The sequence below is a fragment of the Mauremys mutica genome, chromosome 2, assembly GCF_020497125.1.
Source record: "Mauremys mutica isolate MM-2020 ecotype Southern chromosome 2, ASM2049712v1, whole genome shotgun sequence".
Taxonomy (NCBI): domain Eukaryota; kingdom Metazoa; phylum Chordata; order Testudines; family Geoemydidae; genus Mauremys; species Mauremys mutica.
Window position 1 is genome coordinate 215,872,786 of NC_059073.1, and position 24,073 is coordinate 215,896,858.

A 24,073-nucleotide genomic window follows, 5' to 3' on the forward strand; every position below is an offset into this window, starting at 1 on the left:
ATTTATTTGTAAATCCTCAGAAAATTCATTCTGTGTTCAAAGAGTAAGTGCTGCAAGTTTTAGGCAGGATGTGTGCTGAATTTTTAATACAACCAAGAAGTTGAATTTCCGCTTTAAATGCGAAATGGAACTGATCCTTAACTATGGAGTTGTTATAAAAGGCCTCTGATATTTTTCAATAAATGCAAATCAGGCTGTTAAATTAACTATTCTTCCCAAGTTCTTGGGCATGAAAAACTCTGTGCAAGCTCCATTCAGTTTGTGGTGGTCCAAATCTTGCCCCTGTTGAAGTCAGCCAGTGTTTTGCCATAGTCTTTGTAGTCCTTTGTATCTGTCATATCCTGAAGCATGAGACTTCTATTTCAGTTGAAGGAAAATGATGGCACATCTGTAATTTTCCTTTGAGGGAAAAGTATGAAGGATACAATTCTTCAACTTAAATGTTATGTCTAGTCTTTTAAGATGCTATAGGGCTAGAAGAGTATGTTCAGTATGCGTTCTGTAGCCACAACTTTCTAGCCTTTTCACATCAGAAAAGTTAGGACAGAAGCAAAAATATTACAGACTTACTTTGTACACTTAAACAGTTTTCTGCTTCACAAACAATCTGCACTTTGCTGCTGTAGTTGCTAACACTGACATAGCCTGCAGCCCTATTAAACTGCAAATGTGCGTATGACTTAATCAGTTCCTAAATGGGCATCAGACTTGATGCTTAAGTATTTTATGCTGATGGAGTTCTGAATTGAATTGTATTTCTGTTTATACTGCCAATTATGCTTGACAGTACATGAATAATGTATATGCACAGTTTATTAAGTATCTGCAAAACCAATTACCTTTCTGTTTTATAGACTTAATGACAAAATCATGACCAAACCAGTTTTAACTTTCTGCATGTAAAAAAACCTTTCATGCCTGTTTAAACTATTTTATTCACTCTTCTGTAAAAAATTACAAACAGATGTAAAAAGGGAATATAATACTGTAGTTAAGCAGAACAAGATACATATACTATATATAATACCACTACTAAATTAAGTTATACCACCTAAGTATTACTGGATACTCAATGCTAACAGGATATTAGTGTTTGGTAATGTTACCTTCTGTGGATCAGTACTTAAATCTCAGGTAGAGAACATAGTGGATCAAAGCTTCTGACCTTTTTCTGTCCCTAAGATGGCCAATAAAATTCAGTTTTTGGAGAACAGTACCAATTCTAACAAAATGTAAACTAGATACCAGTCTGTTCAAGATGTTGAATGTAGCTCTAGTGGTACAGTGTATGCTCGTTTGCAGTCTCCACAACTTGGCATCCTTAAATCAATGTGGGTGTCTTTAAGAAAATATTCTGTAGCTGACCGCCAAGATATGAGCTTGATACATGTATTACTGGGTGAAATTCTATGACCTAGTATATATTGTACAGGAGGTCAGATTAGGTCGTCATAATGGCTTTTTCTGGCTTTATAATCCATAAAGATAATGACTCTTAAAGCTTCATTAGGGGAGCATCAAGGAAACCGTTAGGCCAAAATCCTCCAAGCTTCTCCATGCAGGCAGAGCTTGTACCCACATAGTGTATTGTATGGGATCAGCCCTAAGTATGTAAACTGTAAAACAAACTGTAAGGCTTGTCTGATTCTTAACCTGTCCATATCTGATTGGGTTGGCCACCTTTCCCTCTAGAAGAATTAGTTGTTAGTGGCCTCAAGTCCCAATTTATATGTGTATTACACACACAAACAGCCCTCCTCCCTCTCCCCTACATTAAAAGAACATTCAGGTTGCAAAGTCAGCACTCAAAAGTTAGCAAGTGCCAGAATTAAGGTTGCCTGTGTAACCTCAGTTCAGTCCCTTTGTGTGTATTCATTATGATACAGTCTTCAGTTACATGATTGTATACTATCCTCCACCCCTCACTGGCCCCAGTATCTCTCCCTATAATCAGATTGATGCCTCTGTTCCTATTAATACATAGAAAGAATAAAATAATTAAGGGCTTGATCTTGCAACCATCCGAGCTTTGCATGCTACTGAGTTCATAGAGTCCTGAGGGAGTGTGCTGAGCCCCCCTGGAAGTGATGTGAAATCTATAGGATGCCCAATCAGCGGGATGCCTTCTGCAGAGAAGCACATGGCCTCATGATGCTGCAGGGAGGGAGAGTCATGCTGTGGTCATCTCAACCACTGTCTTTCTCCCTGGATATTTATATCTCCCTAGATACATCAGTCTCTGCTCTGAAACATACTGTTGTTGAGTTCTTGCATTGCTGCTTCAGAGAACACTGAAGAACAAAAAGCTGTATAGATGGCTCTTCTTTCTTGCCATTTTTACTAGGTCAGGATAGCCTCAGGCTGTTCTTCTTGTCCCTTAGTATCTGGGTCATGAGCACTTCACTAGCACTTCTACCTGAATCACAGTATCGTGTAACTGCTGTAGTATGCAACGAATTCTTCTGTTTTGTTTTGGTCCATGACTTACTGCAGTAACACAGTATTTAAAGTCTTCACTGTGCTGTCCTTATAAACATAAAAGAAACAGTTCAATAGCCATCTTAAAGAGAGAGAACCATTACATTGCCTTTTAACTACTAAGCACATCTGTAAAGTGAAAATTTTAAATTCTTTCCTTGGTTGTATATACCTGCAACAGCAGCCGCCAAACAATCTTCTAAAGACAAAAGGAAACGAGACCTTTTTTCAGTTTGGCATTAGTGCACCTGTTTGCCATGACATCAACAGCAAAACTTGCGCAGTCAACCCACAATTGTTGAAAGAGCTGAATGTAAAATGCTGAAAGAGAACACAAAAGGAGTACTAGCTTTGGTTACGGTAGCAAATCAAAAGAAAACAGTTGTTACATCAAATGTGGCTCGTGTTCCTGGAACCTGTGAAACCTCCAAAGAGAGTGTTCAAAAGAAAAATTGTATCACTCCATTCTGCTGAAAAGGACAAAGGTCTCTTTGAAATATACAGCAATACACAAGAACCCACCTGAATGCACAAAAGAAACTATCTGCAAAATGCCACTTAGAATTAATGTGTAGAATATAATGTTAAGGCCAAACAGAGCTACTTGACATACACAAGTGAACTGACATTGGACAGAGATTCGAGAAGTTTATAAATATCACCACTTAAGAACAGATACTTTATTCCTAAATCCTAGGATAAAAGGGTGTTTTAAAACTTTTTAATGGAAAATAAAACTGAATATTCATGTGCAGCAACAAATGGTTCATCAACTTCTAAGTTTCTGTTACTGACAGGGAATTCAAAACAGTCCATAATGGGTAAGCCCATTATGTCATTTCATAATGAGAACGATCCAGAATTGCCAAAAATGTACAAACAAAAACCTAACCAACTGAGTAAGCTATCAATGGAATGAACTAAAAAGCCATCAAGTAAAAGCTTGGTTTCTGCCCCAAAGTGCATACTCCTAAATGATGAGGCAAATAAAGGTCACGAATGGACAAGAAGGTAGGCCAGGGGAGGTGCTAATAGGATTGCATAGTTACTCAGTAACTCATTTTCTTTTTTACAATGAAGATGGCACTAAACTTTACTGTTCAGGTTACCTCGTTCTTGTGAGCTAGAACCTTTGTAGTCATGATGTTCTGATTTTAACCTCAATCCACATAAAGGAACTGTTTGACATCAGACATAAAATTCAAATCATTGTCTGCTCACACTGCAGCTGTCGCTGTAGCTACATGATGGAGATTGTGCATGACTGGAGAACAGTGTTAATAAGTATATAGCAGAAGAGAAATATGGCATCCTGGAGCAATAGATTGTGCAAAAACATCATGTATCCATTATAACTAGCACATAATTCTAATCCCACCTAAAATACTCTCACGGATTTGAGAGCCACTTTGACATGTGAAACCAATTCCTCCTCTAACTCTTCAGCAAGCAAAATTGTGTTTTAAGCCTGGAAACTCATTTCATTTAGGAAGCTATTTGAGACTTCCCAGCTGAAATTCCAACCTGCAGTTTCTGTCATAGGAAGCCAGGATGTTAAATCTAAGGCTTAGTCTACACTATAAAGTTTTGCCATCATACTTATGTAAGCTAGGAGTAGGTGGAAAGGTGGGTGGGAGAAATCACACCCACTTTCTCTCTCTTCCCCTTCCCCCCTCCCCCCTCCGCGGATTTAGGTCTGCCAGAAAAAAACCCAGTCTAAATGCAACTGTGCTGAGAGAGCAGTGCTTCTATCAACATAGGTAATGTAGTTCATGGAGATGATGATACTATGCCATCAAACTCCTCCTGTCTGCTAATGCTGCACCTATACTAGGGGACCCTGCTGGTATAGCTATACCAGCAAATAATTTGCCATGTAGACAAGCCTTTAGCTATGGTGTGGTCCCAAAATGTATATCTGTCAGGGTGGATTGATTTTAAATAATTTAAATCCTAATTTAAATTAGCAAATAAGAAGTCGTGATTTAAATTATCTATTGTAATCTTAACTTTGCATTTGTACTTTTTAGTTATTTTCCTAAAGTAAATTGGTTGGTACCATTTGGCATTACTTTTTGCTAATCAGGAGGATAAGCTACTATATTCATACACATTTAAGCAGGTATATAGTTTTAATATGCATTTGGATTCTTAATTTTTACATTTTTCATTTTAGAAAATGGCAAAAGATGCATTTCTTCTATACTAGATGATTAACTTTTTTTTTTTACTTGTGATTTGTGTCAAGCTGCATTTGGACATTGGACTTCGATTAAATGCACAAAACATTTTAAAATTGTTTTAGTAACTAAAACTACCTTAATGTGCTGGTTACATAATTTTTTTTATCAGAACATGTTTTTCATTTAAAACTAATTTACTAAACAAAGGAAATATCTGTAGTTGGTTAATTTAATTTTCTGATCATCTTGTCCTTCAGAATTTTAGAACTAGTAGATCTCATTCTTTCACACCTAGTTTTACCTCATAGATTAGAAGTAGAAAATAGGTTTTCCTGCTTTTTCACCTCTCACTAGGTTTCTCAACTTGGAGTGAACTAGTAATTGAATTGAACTAGTTGAATAAACTAAAATGAAGAAAATATTCTCTCTGCACTTGCAGAAGAAGCTACTGCTGTTCAAAGCTGCTTTAGCACTTCAGAAATTCTGGTTCCAGATGATTAACTAGTGAATTCCATAAGTTTAGTGCAGTGACTTTCTTAAAATATTGGCAGCAGATCTGAACTGCTTGGATATTACTTTTTTTATTTACTATACTTTTACAAATCTGTTTTTATCCACCCTGATATCTCTGCAGGACTCTCTGGGGAGGCTAAAGTTAGTCTTCCTATCGGAACTGAATTGTCAGCTGGTATCGGATTGTTCAGGCCTGGATTTCGTTTGTTCTGTTCAATTTCTGCCATAAATAACTGGTTCCATTGTATGTGTTTTCCAGTCAAGTGAGACCAGTCTCTCAATTACTAAACTTACTGCATGATCTGTTATAAAAGTGGGTAATAGAAAAACAAGCTTCCTGTTTCTGCTGGGCATATTTATCTCTGTTGTAATATATTTCTTCTGAATACAGTTAAATTCGGTAGATGAAGGGGATTATTACAGCTTTCAGAAAGAACTCCATATGTAGTCATATAAAAATGGTGAGGTTAGTTTTAAATGAGATTTCATTGCCCTTCAATGGATAGTTCCTTTTTCTGCAGAGATACCAGGGCTTTATCATCTACCTCATACAAGCTATGGACATGAGGAAAATATTTTTCTACTGATAACTCTACCTACTTATTTTCCTCAAAGATTGGATTTGCAAGGCTAGATTTAAAAAATTTCACATGTAGAAAGGTCAGTATAAAAAGTACTTTCACTGTAGCAATAGATTTCTTGAAGATGTACAGTTTCTTAAAGTTATATGTTCTTCAGCCCAAACAAGTGGGTGGCCTTCTAAGTTAGCCAGGGGGTTGAGGTAACACTACCTGGATCCCGCTGTACGTAAGTGTCTTCCTAGTTTGCTCAGAGAAGTATTGTGAATTCATGCATAATGATCAGATTTGCACATGCAAATGGGCAGTTGTGTTTAGCTGGGCATTTGCATATGAGCATGCAATTCATATGAGTTGCCAACATTGTGAGAGAGAGAGAGAGTGGCGTGGGGGATATAAAGTAACAAAATACTTCTTAGATACTGAAGAGCAACAGTCAAAAAGTCATAGCTTCTTGTGTTCTTTTGCATATATAGGTATTTACCATAAATTCTTATGTGAAATAGCAGCTCTGTTTGTACTTTCTTTGTTATTAAGCTACTGTATTTTAAATACAACAGATATTAAGATTTTTCTAAGTCAGGAAGAATTGATGGTGATAGCTTTTAATTAAGTTTTAATATCTTCTTATAGCAAGCATTTTGTGTATCCAATATAAAAATCTAAATGATATTACCATTTTATCAGCTTTTGGTAAATACTGTTTCAGACTAGTATTTTGGTTGTACAAAAGTTAATGAGGAATGTAAACTGGTGATCCATATTAAACCCAATTCAAAAAATTCTTGTGACTTTCTATTATTTGTATAAAGAAATATGTTTAGATAAGTAGAAAAATGTTAAACTCCATGTCTAGCACTTGAGTTTCTGAAATTGTAAGTACAGTCGTACTTCACTTCTAGGGACACAATCAACTTAAAATCTAGTCAGTTTAAAAAAAATGAATCAAGTAGTTTCATCCCTTTCTCATCCTTTTGTACTTTTACAATTGCATCTTCCCATTTTTTAAAAAAAAAAAGTTTTTCTCTGTTGCTGAGTCAAAAAATTCACAGGTGCAATGGGGAAATTTTCTAACTGAAGGAAAAACATGAAAATCCCTGTACACAAAATGCTACCAGGTTCAGAACTGAACGGACGTAGTTCTCTACTCTTTGTTAGATTAATCTTAGATTTTACTTACATTAATAGTAGTTAAAAATATGCAGACAGTCGACTTAATTTAATTTTAACTCTGATTTCTTAGTGGTTGACTTTGATTCATCCCATAGCACAGTACAAAGGTTGAATTATAAGTTTTTAAAGTCTAATGGCTCAAGCACAAAATATTAGATTCATGAGCTGATACTGTCATTAATTTAACTAATGTCCAGACATGGAATTCTTTAAAAAAATAAATGTAACTTGAATGCTGTTTTCCTCGTGCATAGGAAAAGAGTGATTTCCTGGGGTTTAAATATATTACTGTCTGTGAATCATCTGTTTGATTTATTAAACCTTTTTTCATTCTAGGTCAGAGATACAAATTTACCTTCTTACCGAGACTGCATTAAAAATCCTCCATTCCCCACATTTTTTGCTGATGGAGAAGAAGAGCTACCAGAAGACTTGTACGATCAGGAAGTTTTCCAGTTCACCGATCCCTCAGTCACATATGTTTAGCGTTATTGACATCTTTAACAACGTGCAGCTTTCACATTATTTCTGTGAACTTTGCAAAGCTGAACAATTACAAACCCAGAAACTGCACTCTAGTTGAATGACCTGAACGCATCAAACATTGTGGGGTTTTTTTTCAGGTAGCAAGATTTACCACAATCTGTTCCAAACCCGTATTAAAACAGTGGGTGGTGTTAAGTTGGTGTGTCTGAGGGAAGGGTTTCAAAGTAATGGGTATATTGCTGACTTTTTACATTTAAAAAATTGCTTCTTGTAACTTTTTCCCTCTCACAGACTGCCAAGATTTCTTTAACTCCATTGTCTTGGAATTGCGTGCATCAGTTACGTGATTGATGAAGTTGAGACTATTAACAGAACAAAATGTATAGTTGTTTTTTTCCCTGAGGGATATGTACTGATTAACTTTGACTAACCAGAAAATAAAAGGTTTATTAAATATCCCATTTTGCCATCTGGGGACATAAATGGAGTGTCTAGGACTTTACAAAAAATGAACTTGAAAATGTCGAGTAGAACGGGGCAGGAGAGCGGGGGAAGAATTCTAGTTCTCTCTTTTCCAGGCCGAACGCCATAGGCAATTGCCCCAGAGTGCCTCCGGGGCTATAATCTTTTCTACCTTTCATTTCCCTTTCCTCTTTATTTTAGTGCTCTGAGTTTAGAGCAACAGTTACACAATATACATTTCCTAGAGGACAGAATGAGACTAGCAATGTCTGTCTGGTAAGAGTTGTGGCAGTGCTCGCTGGCTAGAAAGGCTAGACACAGAGACTATAATAGCTGCCTGTTTGTCCCCTTCATAGGCTCCTTGTTCTGATAACTTTATGAAAATGTCCCTTGCATAAGGTATCTAGAGAAATATGTCCCCTTCATAGCTGAGATTTTATATTGTTATGGAAGAGCTTTGGGCCTGCCCTAGTCGTCAAAAATGAGCCAAGTGTGAAGGGTCTATTGTACAATTAATTTCTCCCTATCACTCCCATCTCCCACCCAGGCATTCTTTTATAATGGTCAAAGTGCAAGTACTCTCTGTTTGGCTTTCTCCACCTTCCATAAGTTATTTACTGTTTAAAGGCCTGATCCTTTAAACCATTACTTTACGTGCATGAACTTTTCCTTTGAAGTCCATAGGACTAATCGCAAGCATAAATGAAATATGTACCTATCTGTTTGCTGAATTGGCACCTAATTGCCTACCACGTGCTTTGCACAGTACAAGATTTGCATTCACATGTAATGTTGGGGAGGAGGGCATCCCTAGGCAAAGTCCCGTTTTATGTCTACACTTCATGTAATGGTTGTCAGGAAATCCATCCATTAATTTTGTGCAGCTTCACTACAAAAGTTGATGTACTTTAAAATGTATTTTATATTTTACTAAATGATTTACCGAAACCTTGTGAACAAGTATGTATACCCATCCCAGAGCTGAGGTCCCATCCCATTTAAAAGCAATATTCATGGAGTTATCTCAGTTTATCCCTGAAGTTTACTGAAGGTATTTTGAATTTGTTATACTGTATCCAAGAGATTAGAACATCTTTTATACATGTTAGATATTCACAGGGGACATAGTAATTTGGGAGGGGTAATTGTTGATATATTTAGTGCACTAAATACAGAACTGTGAACTGGTAATGTCTATGTTGTTGCCACATAGCTTGGTTTAATCTCAACAAGTATCTCTTATTATAAGTAAATAGGGATACTGCATAACACTCTCCCTTTGCCCCTTCAAAAATAAAATCAGGCCAGTCACCAATGCTCATATATCATAAACCAAGGGTTGGCAACCTTTGGCACGCGGCTCGCCAGGGTAAGCACCACTCCAGGCCAATGGGGCGGCGGGAAGCAGCGGCCAGCACATCCCTCGGTCCGTGCTGCTTCCCGCAGATCCCATTGGCCTGGGACGGCAAACCGTGGCCAGTGGGAGCCGCGATCGGCCGAACCTGCCGATGCGGCAGGTAAACAAACCGGTGCGGCACCCTGGCGAGCCACGTGCCAAAGGTTGCCGACCCCTGTCATAAACCTTAGAAGTACATTGCTAAGAAGTTAGCACTAGCCCTTTCCATTATAAATCATGTATTCCAATTGGGTTTTTTTTAAGTGTCCATGAGAAAGTGGAATGTCGTAATCTGATGCACAGAATGGTCCTACTAATACATGCAATTTAGCCTCCTGCTGGCAACAATATTGTTTCCTGAGGATAAACCCTTCAGCGTTTGACGTGATGAACCTCAAGTTATTATAACATTTTAATTTTATTTGTATTGCTCTCTGAATATAATGTAAATTGAATGACTCTTTTCTCTTACAGATACTCCTTTGTGTCTTTTTTTGCAACTGTATTTGCAGTGGTTAATACTGTACAGCTGCATAGAGTGAAAATAAAGAAACCAATCAAATCAAATGTAGCTTAACATTAATAAACTTTTCATAATAAAGTAAAATAAAAGTGTAAAATGATAGGTAAGTGGAATGGGGGATCTGATGTCTCTATCTACATTTCATAAAGACTAGATTCATAGATTACAAGGTCAGAAGGGACCAGTGTGATCAACTAGTTTGACCTCCTGTATAATGCAGGCCCCAGGGACTTCCCTGAATTAAAAGTTCTAGAAGTACAAGTTTTTATCAGAGGGGTTCACAGTAGGGGTGGGAATACATCTTATCTCTGCAAGAGAGTGAGTTGGTTTCAAAGTTAGCCAGTTTAGTTAAGGTAATCAGGGTGAGGAACAAGGAGGACAGAGGCAATTGTGGACTGAAAGTCAGCCTATGGTGTGGGTACCCCTGCTGTGAAACATTTGAAAAGTAAGAAAATGGGGAAATCCACTCCCCCAAAATGGTTTAACTGGGCGAATTAAGCACAAGAAAACTTAAAGGATACAATGGACTTTGCATATGACGTGGTGCTGAGATCCACATATAGGACATCTGGGGAAACAGTTCTGTGAACAGTGTCTCAGTATTACAGCAGCTTGGGGATATCAAAGGAAGGTGAAAGGTACAAGTGACCACAGAACTGAAGAAGGGCCATGAGGACCCTGGGACAAAGCAACAAGAAAGTGCTTGTGAGCTATTGTCTGAGAAAATGACAGGCTGGGAGGAGTACCTAGCTGGCTTAACTTTTCAGAGTGCAAGACAAGCTGTGTCATACAAAACCACTACTTTTGTTTGAATGATTTTTTTTCTGTTCTTAATAAATCTTGGACTGTTCTGGAAAATATTCAGAGAAATTCCCCCCTCCCCTGGGTTCTCCCCTAAAAGGACATGGGCCACGGGCTCCTAGCCCATAAGCTGAGTCAAGTATAGATGCTGTGAGAGGCACTGAAGATTTGAGAATCAAGTCAAAGCAGGTACAAGTAAAAAGGTTTAAAAAAAAACTAGATCAATAGAAAGTGTGATGGTGTGTGATGGTGACATCTGTGCAGTTAATAATTTGACCAGGAACATAGTAATTTTCATACCTGATCTGACCTGCCATGTTTCTTCTAGTGCAGTATCCGGTCTCTGACAGTGGCTAACACCAGCTGCTTCAAGGTTTAAAAACAAACCAAAAAAACCCCCAACCTTTCAGTAAATAGTTAGATTGGTTTATATCCCAAAGCATAAAGGTTTATATCCCTTCCAAAGCTCTTAGGTTTATTTGGTTTTTTTTTTAATATTTACTTTTCTAAGACTGGATATTCTTGTTAATTTATCTTGTCCTGTGCTTGAATCCTGAATAGGCTCCTGGCATCAGTGATGTCTTGTGCAACTGAGTCCCACAGACTAATTGTTCATTGTTTGCCACTTTTTTTCATTTTCTTCGAAGGTCCCCTAGTTTTTGCATTTTGAGGGCAAATAGATGTTCAAAATCTACATCCTCTGTAGAATTCATTATTATATAAGTGGATGATAGGCCACTCTTCCATATACCATAGGAAATGAGATTTTAGTTTGAGAACCCACTAAACTGTTGCATTTGTAAGGGAGGAACAACTTTTTCCTGATCTTGTGTGCAATGACATATGGAATTAATAGGTAGGTATTGTATTAATTATGACAACATTAAGCCATCGTTCCATATCATCTCAAATCTTCCTTATTAGAATTGGGTTTGTATAAAGGAAAGGATTAAGTCTGAGAAACTATATGGAGAATTAAGAGTATTTAAAGCATTTAAGATGCAGACCCCTTGAGAGTGAAAGGGTCAGTTTGAAGAGGTTTTGTTGATCGGTTGAAACCACAAAAGTTTGTGATGATGATGTGTTTGTTTTTAAATAATAAATGTGATTAATGACCAGTGATGTCAAAGGTGCCAGTAAAGACCAGGATAAATAAATAGGGTGGAATTATCAAAAGGGTCTAAGCAAGTTAAGCATCTAACTCGTAGGGCGGGATTTTCAAAAGCACCTAAGTTTATAAATGGAAAAGTCAAGGTGAAAGGAGTGTTTTCAAGACTAACCCGACCAAAATGTACCATACTCTAGCTAAGCAACCTGACTCCAACAATAGCAAGTGAAATATAGTATAGGTAGCTGGCTAATTAAAATGAATTAACCAATGTGTTTTATGCCAGAGATATCCTATTATGGATGAAGAGGAGTAAGGGGTTCCTATAATCTCTTCCCCTGTGTTACCTGGGAGAATATTGACAGGTTTCAGAGTAGCAGCCATGTTAGTCTCTATCCGCAAAAAGAACAGGAGTATTTGTGGCACCTTAGATACTAACAAATTTATTTGAGCATAAGCTTTCGTGGGTTACAGCCCACCTCATCAGATGCATATATCTGCTGGATGTGAGTTTTAATATAATTTAACAAAAAATATAGGATTGTAAAAGGAATGACCTTGTCTTTATCTGTGACTACTGTCTCCATGAATTAATACAGACGCTTAAAAAAATTAACAGCTCATAAATGAATAGGTGTCAAGAGGTGTAGAAGGCAGTTTCCTATAAAATCCAATTCTAGATCTAAAAATATTGCTATCACCAAAAACTTACCAGTTCACCAATTTATGAGTTGAACAAACAAAAGTGCCTGCTCTCTTTTTCTCCAGAAGTGCAGAAATATGTTTAAATTGCTCTGATTTGTGACAAGCTGGTTTTGCTTTCTTTCAGGGGGAGGGAATCAAACGCTCCCCTGACTCATGTTTATGATACATACAATAGGGAAGATCAAAATGCAGCAGCCTAAGGGTGCACCGCATCTTGCAGGGGTGAGGAGAAAGCAGCAGAGGGTTAGTCTGTGTGTTGAGGAAGGATAGAACCTAGGAATCCTAATTGTTTCTATGCTCTAAAGCAGTGGTTCTCAAAGTTTTGTACTGGTGACCCCTTTTCACACAGCAAGCCTCTGAGTGACCCCCCCCCCATAAATTAAAAACACTTTTTTATATATTTAAATGGAGGCAAAGCGGGGTTTGGGATGGAGGCTGACAGCTCGTGACCCCCCATGTAATAACCTTGTGACCCCCCTCAGGGGTCCCGACCCCCAGTTTGAGAACCCCTGCTCTAAAGGCACTTTCTTTCCTGCTCCCCATCTGTACACTAATTGGGATGATAACTCAGGCATGCTGTCTACAATCCTTCCTTACAGTGCTTGAAACAACGCAGGAGGCCTAGGTGTCATTCCCCTTGTTGTAAGTGCTTGACCACTCTCCCTCCCACAGAGCAAGGCAAGGAATCCTGATTGCCTCCGTCTCTCTGTGCATCAACATTGCCCTCCAACCCTCTGCATCTTCTCTGTACTAATTTTCAAAAGAGGTATCTCTGACTTGCTTAGCTGTTGCAGAATGAAGAGAGGATTTGCCTCGTGCTGCATCGCTCCCTGTGCAACTGTGATAATCTCAGGGGGGGCAGAATGTTTTATCCACCTTGCTGTATACTCAATTGACATGTAAGTGGCTTGTCAATTTATATTTAAATAATGGATTCTTCTCCCGGGGGGAGTAGGTGTTTAAGGATTTGCTTTACAACTGTAATAGAAAGGTCTAACTAGCACAGTAACACAATCCAAAATAAGCTTGAAAGACCTCAGCGTTCCCACTGCAATGGATCAGCAAAAGAGAGTTGCTGCTGATGTTACTTGGGCACAGCGTTCCTTCCTCCTTTCAACACTATGGGCTTGTGTACATGGGAATGTTAAACCGGATCAAATTGAGTTAATACCATTTGAAAACACTTGTGTACACCTGACATATCACATAGCTATGCATTAACTCCTCATTTATCAGGAACTCTGGGGTCCTCTTGCAAAGTGGAGGTGGTTTGTTTTGAGTTGTATTAGTTTGATCTTTTGTTCATGTGCACAGAGTAGCTGCTCAACAATTTCTGCATGCCTCCAATGGCTCTATCACAGTGCTTTGCCGATCAAACGGCTAAAGCAAACCTGGAACGTAGGTGTAGCCACTGCACCCCCGCCCCTTAGCAACATAAAAGTAGATACAATACACTGAAATCCAAATGCACCCAGCACCCTCCATATATGCAGAATTCTTACCATCTCTGAGCTTCCCCCAAAGAATGGGAAGAGTCTCAGGGAAGTAAAGTACATACACATACATACTTAACTCATAGGGCTTTTGTTTTGTTTTAATCTGGAATATGAACAATAAGTGACTGGGGTTTTTCCCCCCTTCTCCCACAGCCCCAGCACCCGCAACAGCCGTATCATCAAGGACAGGGCCTCTATTTACTGCTGATAGGCTGATCAACCTGAGGGTAAGGGGGGGCGGGGCGGAAAGGAAGACTCCGGAGGACATGTTTACAGAACTCATGGCTGAGTCACGGAGGAAAGTCAGGCTGGCTGACAGGTGACGGCTGTACCTGATGACCCAGAGAGAGAGAAAAATGTAGCTGTCCCAGGTGATCATAGAAATGGCCAAGGACAGTGTCTGAGTAGCCAGGAAAACTGGCTGTGGTTAAGGACAGCATCAAGATGACAAAAACATGGAAAAAGACCTGAGAGATGTAGAGGCAACTCATGGACATTATGCTGAGTGGAATGCCCTGCAAAAGAAACCCTAACTAGGCCAATAGACCCTGCAGTCCCATAATTTGGGATCCAGGCATGTCCTTCATCCCCTGGACAGTGCTGGCTACTGGGACCAGTAGGAACTCCTAACCACCACATCCCTGCAGCAGTACCCCCAGCAGCTCCCATTCTCCCAGATCCAAGCTTGGCACTAAGAATACTTGCCTCTGGGAGTCCAGCTGTTTTGAGCCTGGCAATGCCCCTGAGATTTTTGATCTGCAGCACTCGGCCCCAAAACCTGTGAGGACAAGAAGAGCTAGAGGCAAGGTTTATATTCACCTGTAACTTTAGCCCCTTCCCAAAATTGTTGTATTTGAAATATTTTTACTGTTGTATTTTCAGTTCTGTGTGCACTGTTGCATTCGTTAAAGGTTTGTGCGTAGTTTATACTGTAGATTGGTTAATTTAATGTATTTCCAAATTCAGAGAGATTATTTTTCCATTGGTTTCATAAAAGAAACTGTTCACATTGCAGCGAATATAGACAATCCTTGAAACAAAAAAGAATGCATGGGTTTTGCAAAAGCACATAGGGAATGCTAAACTTCAGCCACCCCCACCTAACCTGCACTAGCTAACATGTTCAGCCATAGGACTCAACATACAAATAATAGACATCCCTTACAGCTTTCCTGCAGCTGTTTGTGTTCTCTATGCGATGCCTTGCTGGCTGCTCAAGCCTCTGAACAGGTCTCTGCACTTCAGCCTCCCACTCATCCTGGTCCATGCTGGTCAACAGCAAGCCAAAAATGGCACAAGCCAGCCCAGAAAAGAAAACATGGGACAGAGACATGGGAATTTTTAATTTAATTTAAACTCACCTGGTTTGCCACAATTCTCTGCAAAACCAATCCCAGGATGCACGCTACTCAGAGTTGAAGCAAAGGACCAGGGGCTACCCCCAGAAAATGCTACATGCTCATTTTGCAGCAAACTACCGCTGTGTGTTCACAGGATATTAATTGAAAATGGAAGAGGCATTCTGTGTGCATGCTGTTGGTGTGACTCATGTACTGTGATTTACCTGATGTACATACAAAAGCTTTGGCTTAACCTCCCTACCCCATGTTAGACACACCCTATGGTAGTCTGGGATTGTGAGCTCTGAATGCCTGGTGCAGCTTTTAAATTAGCAGGCAGTTGAATTTGCTCCTCGCTTAAAAATATTTGAGTGCGCGTGTCCCAAGACTCGCTATGTTTCTGCAGCTTTCAAATGTGCTCATCTTGTCTCCTACCTCGAGCTGCTCAGAATTAACTGCTATGGGTACCCGCATGGCCCCTCAGTATGCCAACATCTTTATGGCTGACTTAGAACAACGCTTCCTTAACTCTCGTTCCCTAACGCCCCTACTCTACTTGCGCTACATTGATGACATCTTCATCATCTGGACTCATGGAAAAGAAGCCCTCGAGGAATTCCACCGTGATTTTAACAATTTCCATCCCACCATCAACCTCAGCCTAGACCAATCCACACAAGCGGTCCATTTCCTAGACACTACTGTGCTAATAAACGATGGTCACATAAATACCACCCTATACCGGAAACCCACTGACCGCTATACTTACTTACATGCCTCCAGCTTCCATCCCGGACACACCACACGATCCATTGTCTACAGCCAAGCTCTAAGATACAACCGTATTTGCTCCAATCCCTCAGACAGAGATAAACACCTACAAGATCTCTATCAAGCATTCTTAAACCTACAATACCCACCTGCTGAAGTGAAAAAAACAGATTGACAGAGCCAGAAGAGTACCCAGAAGCCACCTACTACAGGACAGGCCTAAAAAAGAAAATAACAGAACACCACTAGCCATCACCTACAGCCCCCAACTAAAACCTCTCCAGCGCATCATCAAAGATTTACAACCTATCCTTAAAGATGATCCCTCACTCTCACAGATCTTGGGAGACAGGCCAGTCCTCGCTTATAGACAGCCTCCCAACCTGAAGCAAATACTCACCAGCAACCGCACACCATACAACATAAACACTAACCCAGGAACCTATCCTTGCAACAAAGCCCGATGCCAGCTCTGTCCACATATCCATTCAAGTGACACCATCATAGGACCTAATCACATCAGACACACCATCAGGGGCTCGTACACCTGCACATCTACCAACGTGATATATGCCATCATGTGCCAGCAATGCCCCTCTGCCATGTACATTGGCCAAACCGGACAGTCTCTATGCAAAAGAATAAATGGACACAAATCTGACATCAGGAATCATAACATTCAAAAACCAGTGGGAGAACACTTCAACCTCTCTAACCACTCAGTGACAGACTTGAAGGTGGCAATTTTGCAACAAAAAAACTTCAAAAACAGACTCCAAAGAGAAACTGCTGAACTTGAATTAATATGCAAACTAGATACTATTAACTGTGGTCTAAACAAAGACTGGGAATGGTTGGGTCATTACACCAATTGAATCTATTTCCCTATGTTAAGTTCTCCTCACACCTTCTATGGGCCATCTTAATTATCACTTCAAAAAGTTTTTTTCCTCCTGCTGACGATAGCTCATCTCAATTGATTAGACTCTTCCTGTTGGTATGCATACTTCCACCTTTTCATGTTCTCTGTATGTATAAATTTCTCCTGTCTGTGTGTTCCATTCTATGCATCCGAAGAAGTGAGCTGCAGCTCACGAAAGCTCATGCTAAAATAAATTTGTTAGTCTTTAAGGTGCCACAAGTACTCCTGTTCTTTTTGCGGATACAGACTAACACGGCTGCTACTCTGAAACCTGTCAGAATTAACTGTTCTCTGATTAGCTGTGATTGATATGAATTTGCCTCTGATGATGGGTACCGCTAAAGGAAAAGCCAAGACACCAGAGCAAGACTGGGGGAGAGACTAGACCCATGTTGGGCAGCTTTCAGTCCCCGTCGGCCTCGTGGCCTCCAACTCAAGTTGAGCGGAGTAGCCTGGCCCACTCTGAGCCAGCCTCCCTGGACACCAGTGGCCACATTCGGGTGCCCTCCATGCCAGAGGCCCTGCAGGTGGCTTGAAACGTTATGTCACTGCCGATACCAGTAGCACCGCTGTTGGTGGCTCCCTAGTCCAGAGGTAAGCCACCGCTCAGACCTCCGCTATCGCTTCCTGGACAGTACTGCTCATGGTCAAGGGAAGGTTCCCAACGAGGGAAGGTTCCCCGCTCAGTGACCGTCCTTGTGCAGTCCATGCCGGTCCCCATCAACCCCGCCAGGTTGTCTGGCTGGGTATCGACTGGCAGGGGTTTCAAGCACTGCTCCACCTTGAGGGAACATAGACCTCGTGAGGGGAGTGTGCCCAGTCTAGACCGGGACAGACAGCACCGGAGGTCGTTGTCTCCGAGAAGCTACTGTAGCCCCTCATGGTACAGGCATCTATGCCGTTCCCGTTCTTCATCTCACTTGAGGTCTTCGCCACGGCACGGCTCCCACAGCCCCAGGCATTGATTGCTGGCACCCCACTGTCGCGAATCTGCCTGTCAGAGCCAGTCGCGGAGCAGCCGCTACTGGCAGTACTCCCGCTCCTCCACGTCGGGATCAAGGTCTCACGTTGGCACCGCTCTGACGTCACTACTCATCCCAGTCCCGGGATAGCAGTCGATCTTATGCCAGCCTGGCCTCCCTTCAAAGTCGTTAAGCGATAGGCCAGGCTAGTCAGGCTGGACTGCCCGCTCTGCCAGTGCCACAGCAGGTGCAGTGTCACTGGGCTCCTTGGCCAGTGCCATGGTACCAATGAGGTCCGTGGGCCCCGACGCAGCCCCCAGTGGTGGCTTGCTCAGTGGCCGGAGCCTCGGAAAGACCGTTAGCCTCCCTTTCGCAGCTTCCCAGAAAGGAGTCGGTGGAGCGTTCATCCCCAGTCCCGCGCTCAGAAGGGGACCAAGTGGTGGGACCTGCGGCACTGGTGGGGAAGCAGAGTACCGCACCCCCATAGTAATCCTCCCCCAGTGAGGCGATCACAGCCCCTCCTCTGCCGGTCCCGCAGGAGGACATGAAAGCCCACCAAGAGCTGTTGAAAAGGGTGGCATTGGGCCTCAACCTACAGAGTGAAGAGGTAGAGGAACCCTCCGACTCCCTCTTCAGTATCCTCTCAGCTTCGGCACCGGGCAGGGTGGCTCTCCCACTCCATGAAGCCGTGGCAAAAATCTCGAATGCCTTGTGGCAAACCCCAGCTTCCATGCCCCCCATCTCTAAGAGGGCAGAACAGAAGTATTTTGTGCCCACCAAGGGGCATGAATACCTGTATATCCACCCTGCCCCCAACTCTCTAGTTGTCGAGTCGGTCAACCATAGGGATTGGCAAGGTCAACCCGCTCCTACTCCTAAAAATAAGGACTCGAGGAGACTAGATCTATTCGGTAGAAAGGTTTATTTGTCCTCAAGTTTCCAACTGAGGGTGGCGAATAACCAAGCCCTGCTGGGTAAATATGATTTCAATTTGTGGGGCTCCATTCCCAAATTTGCGGACTCCCTCCAGGCGGCCTCGGATGCCACAGATGTGGCTGCAAGGTCCATGGCCTCCACAGCATCCATGAGGAGAGCATCATGGTTCCTGCTGTCTGGATTGTCCAGCAAGGCACAGAGCTCCTTACACGACCTTCCTTTCGATGGCAAGATTCTGTTTGCAGAACAAACAGATGTGAAGTTACACGGTCTGAAGGACTCCCACACAACATTAAAAACCATTGGCCTCAGTTTAAACTACAGCAGGCTCCTAGTCAGGCCACCCACTCCAGATATGAACCTCCTTATAAAAAGTCAAGGGATTAAAAAAAGCACCTGCAAACACAATCCTGGCCTGCGCCTCAGCCTGGGCCCTCTAAGCACCACTTTTGGCGGGACGCCCGGGGGCGACTTACCAGTTATCCACCTGCAATAAAGCTTCCCTTCTCCAACTGGTTGTGGGCTTTTCTCCCAGAGTGGTCGCAGCTGACCTTGGACCAATGGGTCCTCAACGCTGTCTTCTGGGACTACATCCTCCAGTTTACTTCTCCCCCACCCTCCATCCCTGTCCCTCTTCAGGGACCCCTCTCACAAGAGCCTACTCGAGCAGGAGGTGAGGCGGCTCCTTGGCTTAGGAGCGGAGGAGGTGGTGCCAGCAGAGTTCAGACGCTCAGCAGGACAGGGTGAGGAAACCCAGGCTAGTGGAACAGGTAGGCTTAGTGGTACCCCAGTACATAAGGGGGCACCCTGGAATGGGGGGCAACATGTCACATTCTTCATTTCTGGCAACCTGTAAATCAAGACTGGATGGTTTTCTAAAAGAGCTTCTCTAGTTCAAACAGGCGTCAATTAGGGAAATCTTATGGCCTGTGTTATACAGGGGGTCAAACCAGATGATCATAATGGTTCCTTCTGGCCTTGGAATCTATGAATCTATATTATTCCCAAGCAGTTCTGGGTGGAGTTAGCTCATTTGACTGTCCTGCACATCTCATCACACAGCTTCATCCTGCTGACAGAGTTAGAGGATGTATGTCTGCCGCAGCTAAAGTAAATAGAAACAGGAAGGAGAGTGTTCATCGCATCCGTCCTTAGGGAGGGGGAGCCAATGCTGAAGAAGACAGAGAACCACGCTCCTTCTGCTTTTATTTTAAAGCTCATGTAGCTGCATATGCTAATTGCTAATGGTACATAAGATTTATTTAAGTCTCCTTTTTTATATTAGTTTCTCCATTTCAGTATGAAATTGGGTCCCAAACATGATCCATAGCATGATGGCTATCGTCGCCCATCTCAGGAGCCAGTAGATTCCAGTCATTCATTACCTGGACCATTGGCTGGGACAGGACAGCTCTTGTTCAGGTGACTCATCTGCTTTTGAAATGCATGGTACACATAAACAATATGATTTATTTGAATGGAGGTAGTGCCTAGACATCTCAATTAAGCATCCAGGCCCTGTTTTCCTAGGCCCCATAATGTCAGGAGTTCCATCTTGGTCATGACCTGGGATTGAAGTAGGGACCTCAAGAGCTGAGAACATACTAAAGGACTAAGTCCTGTAGCTGGGAGCTATTATAGACGTACTTTCATTGTGGATTGGACACCGAGGCGGATGGGTAACACATGCTGAATGGTTTGTTATATATACACCCATAATGAAAAAGCCAGTCCCTGCCCAAAAGAGATTAACCATCTAAATGTTCTCCCTCTCCCAAGATGACTTAGAGCTGATGCTGCCTTGTTTATCTTAAAGTGCTGATGAGGAAAGACATATTGGAGACTAGAGCATGCATATAGTTGCTCTGACCTAGTTGGGAGCTTCAACATTTATTTATTTAGCCTGTTTTCCCATCTGGCTTCAGAAGACTTGCACTGTTTCATGTCATTAATTTCCCTACCTTCCTCCTCTTCTGATTAATGAAGAGCCTTGCACAAGAGAAGGACAGGCTGAATTAATCTTGAGGAGTGAAATCCTTCGCAAGTGTAATGATACGAAATTATTTAAACCCAGCTGCCAGCCTGTACTAGGAAAAGGCCAAAGATTTTTTGCTGAGGTATTTTTAGACATTACCAGAGGTGCAGTGCAAAACTGCAAAGGAGAGGTGCTGGATATTTGTTCTTTGTGTTTTGAGGCTGAAAGTGGTGGCTCCCTTTGTCCTTAGTCAGCCCCAGGGATTGTGTTTTCCTCTCTATTTGATGAGTATCTAGCACATTTTGCAGCGTTGCCAAGCTCAGAAGTCATGACAGACCCACCTGAAAAATCATGAATGGTTTAAAATCCTGATTTAAAATATATCTGCTTTGTCATCTGACTTTGAAAAACTTGGCAGGAAAACTCATTATTATTACCTTGTGTGATGAGATGTGCAGGACAGTCAAATGAGCTAACTCCACCCAGAACTGCTTGGGAATAATATACATTCATAGATTCCAAGGCCAGAAGGAACCATTATGATCATCTGGTTTGACCCCCTGTATAACACAGGCCATAAGATTTCCCTAATTGACGCCTGTTTGAACTAGAGAAGCTCTTTTAGAAAACGAAAAAACGCATACGTGTAAAACTGCAGAATCCGGCCCTTCATTCTCTTCACTGATAATAGAGATGGTCCCCAGTTCCCTTCATCTGGCAGTTCCACAAGCATTGCATTGGGCATTTCTCCCCAGCTCCATTCCTTGCTCCCCTCTCTAGGCTCAGCTGCCCGTTCCCTGTGCTGCTCTCTAATTAATATTGTCCTGTGCCTTTCCCGAGAATTTCTGGGTGTGACAGCAGCTAATAATAATGATGGAAAATTGCAGAAACTCACAAAAAATTGAGACTTGGTGCCCCTGATTTGGGGCAGGGCTGTAATATAAATAGAAGTTAGGTCCTGCTCCTGCAAAGAGATGTGAGCATAACGTTACTCATGTGACCCATCCCAGGGAAGCCATTGAGCAAGTGCTTGCAGAATCAGAGCCTGAGATTAGGGCTATCAAGCGATTTAAATAATTATGATTAATCATGCTGTTAATAATAGAATACTGTTTATTTAAATATTTTGGATGTTTCCTACATTTTCAAATATATTGATTTCAATTACAACACAGAATACAAAGTGTACAGTGCTCACTTTATATTTATTTTTGATTGCAAATATTTGCATGTTAAAAAAACAAAAGAAATAGTATTTTTCAGTTCACCTAATACAAGTACTGTAGTGCAATCTCTTTATCATGAAAGTTGAATTTACAAATGTAGAATTATGTACACAAAAAGCCTGCATTCAAAAATAAAGTAAAACTTTAGAGCCTACAAGTCTAATCAGTCCTATTTCTTGTTCAGCCAATCACTCAGACTAACAAGTTTGTTTACATTTCCAGAAGATAATGATGCCTGTTTCTTGTTTATGAGGTCACCTGAAAGTGAGAACATGTGTTTGCATGGCACTGTTGTAGCTGGCGTCGCAAGATATTTACATGCCGGATGCACTAAAGATTCATATGTGTCTTTATGCTTCAACCACCATTCCAGAGGACATGCGTCTGTGCTGATGATGGGTTCTGCTCGATAACAGTACAAAGCAGTGTGGGCCAACGCATGTTCATTTTCATCATCTGAGTCAGATGCCACCAGCAGAAGGTTGATTTTCTTTTTTGGTGGTTTGGGTTCTGTAGTTTCCGCATTAGAGTGTTGCTTTTTTAAGACTTCTGAAAGCATGCTGCACCTCATCCCTCTCAGATTTTGGAAGGCACTTCAGATTCTTAAATCTTGGGTCAAGTGCTGTAGCTATCTTTCGAAATTTCACATTGGTATCTTTTTTGCATTTTGTCAAATTTGCAGTGAAAGTGTTCTTAAAACGAACAACATGCTGGCTCATCATTCAAGATGGCTATAACATGAAATATATGGCAGGATGTGGGTAAAACACAACAGGAGACATACAGTTCTCCCCCAAGATGTTCAGTCACAAATGTAATTAATGCATTATTTTTTAGGAGCATCATCAGCATGGAAGCATGTCCTCTGGAAGGATGGCCAAAGCATGAAAAGGCATATGACTCTTTAGTGCATCTAGCACATAAATAACTTGCGACACCAGCTACAACAGTGCCATGCGAACGCCTGTTCTCACTTTCGGTGCATTGTAATTAGGAAGTGAGCAGCATTATCTCCCATAAATGTAAACAAACTTGTTTGTCTTAGCAATTGGCTGAACAAGCAGTAGGACTGAGTGACTTGTAGACTGTAAAGTTTTACATTTTGTTTTTGAGTGCAGTTATGTAACCAAAAAAACCTACATTTGTAAGTTGCACTTTCATGATAGAGATTGCACTACAGTAATGGTTTGAGGTGAATTGAAAAATACTATTTCTTTTTTTTTACAAATATTTGCACTGTAAAAATGATAAAAAATAATACAAAGTGAGTACTGTACGCTTTGTATTCTGTGTTGTAATTGAAATCAATTATATTTGAAAATGTAGAAAAACATCCAAAAACATTTAATAAATTTCAATTGGTATTCTATTGTTTAAAAGTGTGATTAATCGTGATTAATTTTTTAATCGTGATTAATTATTTTGAGTTAATCATGTGAGTTAGCCCTACCTTAGATTAAAACTCTCTGTGGAAAAGGCTGTGTTTACCTCTAAGCTTGTATAGATCCTAGCACAATAAGACTCCAATCCTGATTAAATGTAAATAGTACAGATAACAATAACCTGGGCAGAATTTGTCTGATTTTTTTTCCTTTCTGTTTTGAAACGCATTAGGACTCTGGCAATTTATTTTAAAAATATGGTCTTAAAACAGAATGAGCCAGCATAGAAGAGGTAAAACAGTGAATGAGTAGAAGGTGTCAGGTGTACATTATGTGGTAAAGTGGCAGCAGGAGGAAGTGAAGTATCCTTCCAAGACTTGTTAGCACAAATTTGGTTATTGGCAATAAAAAGGGGGTTATTTCCTTTAAACTGATACTTAAATTGGTGTCGCAGCAGTTCTCTAATACTATTTAGAAGTAATAGACATTTTATCAATTCCTTTTGATATTCTCATTTGGCCTCATACAATGTAGTGTGTGTTGCCGGCATGTAAATAATTATGTAGCAAAGTGAAGTGGTGTTGTATAGTTTATATCCATAATTTTACCTGCCTTGATGCTATTATACTCTGGAGAGGAGTGGCCGCTGGCTTTTCT

At 41.1% G+C, this 24,073-nt stretch overlaps 1 protein-coding gene across 1 annotated transcript in view; it reads left to right on the top strand.

Moving 5' to 3' along the window:
* MRPL3 (mitochondrial ribosomal protein L3) overlaps positions 1-9,836 on the top strand; it is a 56,595-nt gene extending 46,759 nt beyond the window's left edge. The window contains exons 10-11 of the mRNA XM_045007171.1: positions 7,262-9,211; positions 9,434-9,836. Of these exons, the coding sequence (XP_044863106.1) occupies positions 7,262-7,411 (150 nt within the window). The 3' untranslated portion in view covers positions 7,412-9,211; positions 9,434-9,836. The remainder of the gene's footprint in view (positions 1-7,261; positions 9,212-9,433) is intronic.
* The last annotated feature ends 14,237 nt before the right edge of the window (positions 9,837-24,073 follow it).